The 11,085-nt window shown below is 46.9% G+C and overlaps 1 protein-coding gene across 1 annotated transcript; it reads left to right on the plus strand.

Moving 5' to 3' along the window:
* Positions 1-546: 546 nt before the first annotated feature.
* On the plus strand, positions 547-10,353 carry LOC102520259 (putative G antigen family E member 3). The gene is given in 2 exon segments (XM_014555197.2): positions 547-603; positions 1,631-10,353. Coding segments are annotated over 2 exon segments (438 nt in total). The 3' UTR covers positions 2,012-10,353.
* The last annotated feature ends 732 nt before the right edge of the window (positions 10,354-11,085 follow it).

Below are 11,085 nucleotides of genomic sequence, written 5' to 3' on the forward strand. Positions count from 1 at the left end.
GCATGGTTTCTTGCATTCGGCCTGTGGCCCTCCTTTTTGCACAATTTCTGCCACTTGGTTTGTGTTCCCCTTTCTCTGCTTATATCCACACATGCTCTAACATCTACATATGCACAGCCTCCTCTGCTGTCAACATCCCCCACCAGAGGGTACATCTGTGACAAGTGAGGAACCTACATTGACATGGCATTATCACCCTAAGCCCACAGTTGACATTAGGGTCCACCATTGCTTTACATTCTGTGGCTTTGGACAAGTGTATAATGACATGTATCCACCTTTATAGTGTCATACGGAATCGTTTCACTGCCCTAAAATCCCACTTGCTATTCATCCCTCCCTCTCCCGCACTTCCCCCACCTGCCGCCTGATCAGTTTTTAAACTAATATCAAGTCTGTTCTGTAGAAAGTTGTCAGTGTGCCTATTCCTTGAGCCCTGGTGGGGAGGGGGAAGGATGGTTTGTCACGGTACCTGGAATTCTAGGAGGTGTGTCCTGGAGTTGTAGGAAGACCTGGTAGGATGCTGAGGACAAGGCAGAAGCCATCATGAACCGGAGTGAAGAAGACAAGGTGGACAACAGCAGGACAGGTGTGGGCGCAGGAGTGAGCGGACCCTCTGACAGAAGCAGCCTGTTGAGCAGAGTTTCTCTTGTATGTGGTACTTCGGTGCTCACAGAGCACTGTTTTCCTAGTGCGGTAACTCATCTGAGCCAGTTCTGTGCTGTAGGCATCGTTATCCTTGTTGTATGGATGGAATTGAAGTCCAGACACGTGCTCTTTTCCCAAGGTCACAGCTGGGGAAGGAGGGAGCCAGGGCTCTCTTTGCCATTGCCTTATCCTGCCTTTTTACCTGCTTCCACTCAGCTTGGTGTCCTGAGCACTCTTCTCTGGTCTTTCAGCTCCCACCCATGCTGTACAAACAAAATCACTAGAGCGCTTAGATGACAGACACATTCGTAAGTACATCAACTCATTCCCTGCCCTGGCTATTTGCATATTTGAATCTTTGGAAATATTATGGGACCCTCTGGTTCTTTTGCACACCCACTATTATTTGATGTCTGAATATGTGATTCAATGGAAGTGACCGCATTAAAAGTGTAACCAGCCCAGCATATTCCCAAGTGTTGCTTTAGGTAAAACACCAAGTCTGTATTTCCTTAAAAAAGAGATGGAGAGGAGTTTGATAAGTTGGATTCTAGCTATTAATGAAAGATATTACTACAGAATAAAGCAGTGCTTTCTGATCTTTAGTAACATGCAGGCTTGTGGACACCTGAGAATATCCATAGTCACCACTTGACCAAGTGAATTAAAACCTTAATAGCAGCTCATAATAATGGCTTTTTAAAATTTGCAATCATGAGATTGCAGGTTTTCTGCAGCCCTGTGTACAGAGTTACTTTCTGATAATTATGACCATGAGATGTAGAAATTTATAGGACACGGAAGGACCGTGGCAATGCTAAACTGCACCTGCTGGGCTTTGATAGATGTGGGATGACAGCTCACATTCTTTGAGCATTTGCTCTGTACAGTGCTTTGGGCGAAATGCTTTGCATTCACTATCAAACGTAATTGTTTCCCTGCCATCTTGACTCTTTCTCGCTGACTGAAACTCAGCCAGTAGATCCTCATAGAGGACTTCCTGGCAGTTAAGTTGGGAAATACAAGTGGGCATGTAAGAACAAGATCCAAATCTACAGGAAGAAAAGATGATGGAGAGTCTTCCCAGCCGGATGGACTTCTGGTTGCTCAGCAGCCCAGGGATAAACAACCTCAACTAGAGCAACCACCAACTGAGAGTCAAGATATTGTACCTGCTTAGGACATTGAAGGTGAAGGAGCACCTGTAGCTCAAGGGCCTGATATGGAAGCTGATCAACAGAAACTGGCTCTGCTGGAGGCAGTAGATGAGCCTGGAGATGGTCCTGATATCAAGGAGGAGATCCTAGCAAGTTTAGAGCCCATTAAAATACCAGAAGCAGGTGGAGAAAAATCACAGGTTTAAACCAACTGAAACTAAGCATGCTGTCCTTATGTTGGAAATTTGACTGTTAACCGTCTCTCAAGAAAGTTTTACAACTTTCTTCAAGAAAAAAAAAACCCCATAATTATTACAACACCCAGTAAGATAGGCACTGTTATCGCTGCTTAACAGATGAGGAAACTGAGGTTCAGAGTGGCTAAATGACTAGCAGCATCCTGCAGCAGGTAATGGTGGAGCTGCTTATTTAGCCCCAAGCTTGTGCAGACTCTGGAGCTCACACTGTAACCACTCCCCTGCTCTGTGTAGAAGGGTCTGAGTGATTGATTGTCTTCTAGTGACTCAGTAGCTCCCAGCTCCTGTGAAGCACATGACTCTCCTGGAACCCTAGGAGGGGTCCCTTAACCCCAGAAGGGGAGCCGTCAGTACCACAGTTGCAAATTGTGCACATCCACCTTTGCTCTGCAGGCATGCTATCGTGAGAGCAGTTACCTGAAGCCGACAACCTAGGTCGTTGAAAAGACATGGGCTCGCAGATTGGTGAATGAAGAGAATGGAAAATTTTCAACTAAAGAAACTTCTATGCCCTCCCCGGCTTCCTGAGCTTCTTGGGGTGTATAACTGGCAGTTGGCTTGGCCAAGTACATATCATCTTTTTCACTTAGCTCTGAGACAGTGACGTCCCTGGTGGCTTCTGCTCTGCTCTGTGGCATCTGCTACCATCTGTGATGGCTACCTTCAAACTTCCTCTCCTTGCTAAGCCAGCCAGAATTTCTCCCCTGCCAGGCCTTTAGCTTGACTAAAGCAGTTCACAGGGACGAGCGCCAGCCATGCTAACAGCTGTTTTGTTGGTGGTTACTCTGCTCCCGTCCAGGTATTGGGAATTGGATTTTTTTTCTGTTCTGTTTAAAATTAAGCTGCTGAATAGTAGAAAAGAAGCAAAGTCCTGGCTTGGTCTGTACTCCACTTGCCAAAGAAACTGGATTCTTTTCTGATTCTTGGACTGTCCACATCACAAGCATTTATGCTGACCAAGCTTCCAATGGCTGTTTCCTCCCCAAAGTGTTCTAGACTGCTATTCCCTCACCATATTTCCCCTGTGGTTTGAAGCACAGGCCCTCTTAGCTGCAGGGAACAGAGAAGACAGGCCCCCAAAACTCAGGCCACAGGCAGAACATAAAGACCACCAGTGGCTCAAACCAGCAAGGACCTAAATACAGACCTGTATTCACAGAGGGGTGGTCTTCCCGAGACACCACAGTTGGAACTGTTGCAAGGTGGCTTCCTGCCGTGCATAGGGTTTTCCCCCATCAACAAGAAGTGACCACCTAAAAGTCATGAAAACCGGATGTGGAGTTGGAAGGAAGGAGGTCCATCAGTCATTCAACAAGCATTTCTCCTCAAAGGAGAAACTGAAAGGATACATGGAGGCTGAAGGCTAGTGGCTGGTTCTTCTGGTGAACTGGAGAGCGGGCAGCCCATGTCACTAGCCCTTTTGGAGGTGGGATCCTGACTGGCCAGCGCAGTGGGGCATGCAGTATCCAGTTCCCTGTGCTGGCTCATGGTCTCCGTAAGAGAACTAGACTCCGCTCAGGCTCTAACAAGGCTGGGGGATGTTTCTCTGGCTTCCTCAGTCACAGCCCTGTCCTACTGGGATGGACTGAGCCCTTCAGCCGGTCAGAGCATTTCAGCTCCTTGGCAGTAATTTATACTTGAATGTAAATCAGGACATTTGTCTTCTTTTGTTAGAGGTGCTCTCATCAGAAGTGGCTTAGCATGAATCAGGTTCCCAGAAGCGGTCACCTCATAAATGAACCTATTGGGTTCTGAATTACTGCCTGACACGTGGGCAGGCCAGACTGAAGCTGGGGCTTTCTTCTTACCTGATCTGATTAACCTGGGGAGAATGCTTAACCTCTCTGAAGCCCTTTCCTAAACTGGAACATGCCTAGGGTGGGAGGGTTAGATGGAGTGCTTCAGTCTTTTAAATGTTCACTGAGCACCTGCTATGCGTCAGGCACTGTCCTAGGAACAGGGATGCGAAATAGTGCTCCTCTCCTCGTGGGGGTTACCTTCTGGTGAGGGGAGACGATGATAAACAAAACTATAATATTTGGCAGTGGTAAGGGCCATGCTTTGAGCATTTAACCCAAAATTAAAACTTACCTTGAAATTCTTAGAGAGGAAATGAACTTTCTGAGTGGTTTTTTTTTTCCCAGCTGAATTTCAGACAGCTATGTGGGCATGACTGAGGAGAGCCCTCGAAAGTGGAAAGAGTTCTAGGTGGGAGAGACTCATCACGACAGCCGGAGCGCTGGGAAGGACTGGGTGGTTCTGTCTGGAAAGGGGATGAGATGCTCCTGGTATTCCTGCTTTGCCTTTTTTTTTTTTTTTTGGCTTGAAATGAATAACATGCAAATGAGCACCTGGGTCTGAGTCAGTGGTGTGAGTAACCCCTCCGCAGGATGCTGAGCCCTGAGTGTGTACACACAGCTCCCTGCTGGCTCCTCCGAATCCCTGAGATGCTTCTTACAGGCAGCCTCTGCACTCTGACCTCTGGCCCATGCCACCCTACCCAGTCACAACCCTGGGTCAGGCCAGCTGCTCGCTGCACCTGCAGCCAGGGGCTGATGAAACCGAGGTGTCCCTGCCTGCAGCAAGTACCAAGGAAACACTCCCTTCCCCGGCAGCTCCCCCTCCTCAGAGCCCTGGGACCCCTGCTCATCGTCTAAACTGTCAGTGGCTCTCTCCTCTTACCCTTCTTCCCTCCTCTCCATCCCCCTGTTCCAGACAACCCTCCCACCTGTGCCCACCTCCTCCCCACCCTGCTGCTCCTGGGAGCTGGCTCCTCCATCATCAAGTCCTGTGCCATCCAGGCCTGTTTTTCCATGGATGCATTTCAGCGTACACAACTGTCCACACTGCTGCTATCCTGAACCCACTTTTTGGATCCTGCCTTTCCTCAGCTCACTACTCCTTTTCGTCCCCTAGACTGTGTTTCTTAAAGGAATTGTCTCTCCCTTCTCCCCAGATTTCTTAATCCACTAAAAACTAGTATCAGCCCCAAAACTCACCTAAAACTTCCCTCAGTGGGGTCACAATTGACTGGTTTCCTATCTGATGCATAGTTGGCAGCCTGTGTCTTTACTTAAGTTCTCCATCGTTTGCCACTGTAACACTCCCTCTTGGCCGAAGTGTTTTACTCCCATTGGGTGTTTCCTTGCCACCCGTCTTCTGGTTCTCCTGTGACAACTGACTGTTCTCCAGTCTTCTTTGTCTGCATTACATTTCATGTGCTTTGTACAGATTCTCCATGATTCAACCATCATCTCTATGACTAATGACTACTATTTCTATGTAGTGAGTACCTGCCTCTTTTTTCAGCCACAGACCCCTGTTTCCAATTATTCATCCTTCATCTCTACAAAGATATCCTTAGGGTACCTCAGTTTATAAAACCAAGCTCAGTGTTTTGCCCTTGTACCAAACCTGCTCTTTCTGTGCTTCCTCATTTCATAAAGGTACCACCACCCAGACTAGAAACCCCAGAGCCATTCTCCTCTTCCTCACTAGTGCCACCAACTCACATCAATTCCAGCTTCTCAGTAAACCCACATGTTGTTCACCTCATTTTATCCCACCCACAACTACCATGGTTCAGGGCGCTCTTATTTGTCCCTGGGGCAGTTGTAACAGCCTCTTAAAAGGTCCCGCAGTCTCTGATTTCTGGCCCATCCCCCATGTGACTGCCAGTATGATCTCTCTAATATGCAAATAAGGTCATCTAGTCCCAGTGCTTAAACCCTTCCACAGCCCCCACTGCCCACAGTCAAGGCTGAATTTTTGAGTGAAGCCCACGAGGTCCTCGATGTACTGGAGCCAGCCCAAGTCCCTGGCCTCCTGTCCAGCTCCACACAGCCAGCCCTGAACCCACTTTGCTATTTTACACCCTTGGGCAATGCACTGGTGCTTTCTTCTGCCCGTGATCACATTTCTTCTTCCTGTCATTCTTCAAGACCCTTTCACATGTCTGCTTTGTGAAGACTTTGTGTGCGTTCCCCCTCCCCTACTCTGTGTTCTGTAAAGGAAAGCCCTGCTGTACTCTCTTTATGCTAGTGATGGGGGGCAGTGGTTGGTTTATGTCTGTTCCCTGTAGTAGACAGTGAGTTCCTTGTGGCTCGAGCCATAGCCTACTCATCTGGTTCTCCCCCAGGCCCTCCCTGAGTGCTGGGCACATGGGTGGTGATCTTCAGACGCAGTAAACAGAGAAGCCAGGTAGTGTGAGAGTGAAATCGCTTGTGGGGCTGCCTCCCTTCCCCACTGGACTGTGAGCGCTTGGCAGGCTGGGACCGCACCCGCTTCTTGCTTATGTGCCATTCCCAGTACATATTACTGAGTCTGGACTCGGGTTTACTCAAACTTTCTACCAGAAACCCCCTCCCAACGCAGAGGCATGAGGACATCTAACTAGAACAAGGCTCCTTCTGAAAACCTTCCCTTCAACTTGGCTTACCCTGATCCGACCTTCACCTCAACCTGCCTTTTCCCTCTTGCCCCAGAAGGAAGTTTCAGAAGGAAGTCCGGGGCCATAAAGCAGATCTCATAAAACCTCACAGGGGTTCAAACTCCATGCGGCTAAAACCAGAACACACCTCTGAGCCCTGCCCAACTGGCTTTTGGTACTTTTATCGAAATGGTGACCACATTTCTGGAATCCACACAAGGAAACACACGCTTTTAGCTGATAAAGAAAAGAAAAACAGTTCCTGTCTACTGACCGTGTCATTTATCAGACACAGGGTGTGGGGGTTTACAGATATGTCACCCGTGCCCCCTCCCCAGCCCTGGGAGGACACTACACCCTCTTCCCGCCTTACCCGTGGAGGAAAGGAGGCACAGACAGGGTGGGGCTGGAGTGCAAACCCTCCTCTGTCTGACTCTGCTGTCAGGCCGTGATGGGTGCCACCGTCAGGGGCACAAGGCTGTCTGGGTTGTGTCCTGGGGAATCAAATAGGAGAATGTTGGGGATTTGAATGGTTTCTGAGGACGGAAATTTTGAATTGCAGATTTCTGAATTTTGTAGGATGTTGGGAAGCCATTATCTCAGAATATGGGGGCTAGATGTTACAGGGAGAGGCCAGTTTCCAGCTACAACCAGGCAGCCCTCCAGAGGCTGGCCCACCTCTCCGGAACCTGCAGCCCCTGATCGGCACAAGGAGGTCTAGGCGTGCTTCCAGGTCCCGGTGCTATGTATTCATATGTATAGTCTATTTGTGCTCTATTAGTGCACACGTCAAATAAACATGTAGCATATAACCACACTTAGCTGTATATTAAGGGATATTTAGTTCATATATGAAAATAGAATTTATTGGTTTTTAACTTATTTTTAATTTTGAAATGATCATAAACTTAGAGAAAAGTTGGATGTTCAATACAAAGGTTAATATTTTTCCTGAACCATTTGAGAATAAGTTGTCAACCCGATGCCCAGTCACCTACAAATACTTTCCTGTGTGATTCCTAAAAGTAGGGACATTTTCCTACATAACCACAATATAGCCATCAAAATCAGGAAATCAAATAGAGGTGTTACTGACATCTGCTCCTCAGACCCCGTTCAGGTTTTGCCAGTTGTCCCAGTAGTGACCATTGTACGGTTGCATTTAGTTATCTCTTTTCTTCTCTTTCTGTCTGAAACAGTTCCTCTGTCTTTCCTTGACTTTCGTGATCCTGGCCCTTTTGAAGATTACAGTTATTTGTATAATGTCTCTCAAGCTGGTGTTTCCTTATGATTAGATTCAGCTTATCCATCTTTGTCAGGAATATCACAGAAGTGACGCCGTGTTCTCACTGTGCCTTATCAGATGGGCTGAGGTTTTGTTGTGTCTCATTACTGATGCTTTTGCTTTGAACACTCGATTAAGGTGGTGTCTGCCAGGCTCCTTTACTGTAAAGACAGTTTTTCCCCTTGGTAATAAGTATTTTGTAGGGAGGTACTCTGTGCCTCCTGCTCCACAGCAAACTTTCAATTTCCTCCTATATTTACTTCTATCAGATGGGATCATGGCTTCCTATTTCATTCAAAGGGTAGTAAACCATGATGACCATTATTCATTTTAATGACATATTGTCCTCTGTTTGACCAGTGGGAACTCGTGCAAGCTGTCTTTGGTGTCCTCGTGACACGCCCTCACCATCTTTGAGCTCCTTTCCTTTTTGGCACAAGATGTTTCAGGTTCATCTTGTGCTTTCCCCACCCAAGACCTGGAACCAGCCGGTTTTGCAAGGAATCTGGATTCCTTTTAGTGGAAAATAGTCTTTGAAAGCCAAGATCTGGGTGCTAGCTTTGCTCTTTGCTATCGGGGTGTCACCACCCCCAGACCCTCTCGGTGGACAGAGGTTGGAAATACATGCAGCATTTGTGTATGGCTCTGTGTGTGTGTGTGTGTGTGTGTGTGTGTGTGTATGTGTATGTAACGTGTAGTAGGACATATGTACCTGCATATACACCTGTCATGGACTGAATGTCTCTGTCCCCCAGAGTCATGTGTCGAACCCCTAACCCAGTGTGATGGTATTTGGACTTGGGGCCTTTGGGAGATACTAAGGGTAAGATGAGGTCATTACAGTGGTTTCTTCACAATGGGATGAGTGGCTTTATGAGAAGGGGAAGAGGTGTGCACCGAGGAAAGGCCAGGTGAGCACACAGTGAGGAGGTGGCCATCTGCAAGCCAGGAAGAGGGCCTTCACCAGGAATCAAATCTGTCATCCTTGAGCCTGGACTTCCTAGTTTCCAGAGCTGTGAAAACAAAAAAAAAACCCTACTGTGTAAGCCACTCAGTTTATGGTATTTTATTGCAGCAGCCTGAGCCAACTAGGACGGCATCTGTGTTTGCTTATACATATACTCACACAGCTATATACACTAGCTCTCTGCTAATCTCTGCGTCTGTCTGTATACTGACAACCGTGAGTGCACACCGGCGCTCCGGACCCCAGTCCAGCCCCATGAATTCATTCACGTTTTCCTCCTTCCTCTGTTTGCTCTCCCTCCTCCAGCAATGAAACACTGGCTTCCATTGTCCCACCTACACTTATTCATTTGCCCAACCCCCCGGGGAGCCGACTCCCCATCTCTGCTGCCCACTCCTCCTCCACTGGGTGGATTTGGGGCGCTGACCTTGACGCCAGGCTCGCTCTGCTCACCCTCCTGCAGTCTCGGGCGCTCTGGCTGGGTCGCCCCGGCCCGTGGGTGCCCAACTCACCCCACTCCAGCTTTCACGCACAAGGAAGCCCTCTTCATCCCTCCTGCGTTCTGGTTACCTCTACCAGGCCGCCCCCACCAGTGTCCTGTCTCCCTGCTTGAGCTCTGCCAGCCTCCCACATGGGTTCCCCCCTTCTGTGACCCACTCATCACTCCTGGCCTTGGAACCAGAATCTTCAGGGAGGGAAGGGAGGCAGCAGGGAGAAGGAGCGCAGTTTTTCTCTGTGTGTGTGTATTTGTGTTTTTGTGTGGGTGTGTTTTCTGATGATTTCAGTAACACATGATTCGGGAATACAGAAGGAACAAAGATTTTAAAAATCTCTATTAATTCTTCCATCCACAGAAAACTATCATTATCCTTTTCCCACTAAAGTGTCAAACTTAAAAAAAACAATGTGAGTTTCCTTAGTTGAAAAAGGAAGACATGCCTATGGCTGAAAACTTCCCAAGTCACACCCCTCCCTCCTCCTGCACCCTCAAGGCCCCTCCCCGGAGGTGGCTGCTGACATCTGTGTCTCCTGGACCCACCCAGCTATTTTCTGCACATATATATGTATGTTACGTTTTTTTCAACCAAATTGGACTTTAACCTTTCTGACATATTTCCTGTTAATCTTTCTTCTCTGCGTATGTATAAACATGTATATAATTTAACAAAATATGAACATTTTCCTACATTCCTATATGTGGATTCTTCCAAAGTATCATTTTCAAAGGCTGCCTTATTTCCCATCATGTATGTGTTTCATTTGTTTAATTTGTAGTTAGACATTTCTATTTTTTTATTATTATAAATGACCAGCTTTGATTTTATCGTGCCGGGAGAGTCGTGAAGCCGGCTCAGTCTGGTGAAGCGGTTCAGCTGCTTTCCATGCCTGGTAATAGACCGCTGAGCTTAAACAATGGAGGTTTATTTTTCTCACTAGCAAGCATTTCAGAGGTGGGCAGCTCAACCAAAGTTTTGAGCAAGACTCCAGAGTAAAAAAGATAAAATTCCAAAGCTACATCATTCTATGCAGAACTTCCAAAGGGAGTGATTGGGACCCTCTCCTTGTGCTCTTGAACCCCTCACCGAGTCAAGAACATAGAAGAATTGAGAGAGGGGAGAGAAAGAGAGTATTCTTGAATTGTTTTTTTTTTAATTGAAGTGTAGTTGATTTACAATGTTCTGTTTCAGGTGTACAGCAAAGTGATTCATTTATTTGTATACATACATACATGTATCTATTCCTTTTCAGATTCTTTTCCATTATAGGTTATTACAAGAAATTGAATATAGTTCCCTGTGCTGTACAGTAGGTCCTTGTTGTTTATCTATTTTATATATAGTAGTGTGTATAGTGTATTTTGTATATAGTAATGCCTCCTTCTCCTTTTCACCACTCTTCAGTTCTGTGGCTCCATTATCTCCATTCCACCTCCTTCCTACACGCTCACTGTGGTTTCAGCTTCCCCTGTGTGGCAAACACTACCCCAATTACATAGTTAGTGCCTAGTCTCTTCTGAGCCATGGATCCAATTGTAAGTTTCCTATAAAATATCTCTCAGCTGTCCCTAGAGCACCTCAAACTAAAATACCCAGGTTATTGTTTTTCCCTTACCCCAGATCTGTTCTCTCTGTACTCTTTGCTTCCATTGAAGTCACCACTGCCACAACCTACCTAGTCACCCAAACTAGAAACCTCACAGCTGTCATCCTCATCATTGCCACCATAGAGTCGTGTCAATTCTACCTTCTAAGTATATCTCAAATTTGTCATCTTTCTGTCTCAGCTGCCACTAGATTGATTCTGGCTCAGTTCTTCACAGGACAGTTGTAACAGCTTCTTAA

The sequence above is a fragment of the Camelus ferus genome, chromosome 12 (assembly GCF_009834535.1).
Source record: "Camelus ferus isolate YT-003-E chromosome 12, BCGSAC_Cfer_1.0, whole genome shotgun sequence".
Lineage (NCBI taxonomy): Eukaryota > Metazoa > Chordata > Mammalia > Artiodactyla > Camelidae > Camelus > Camelus ferus.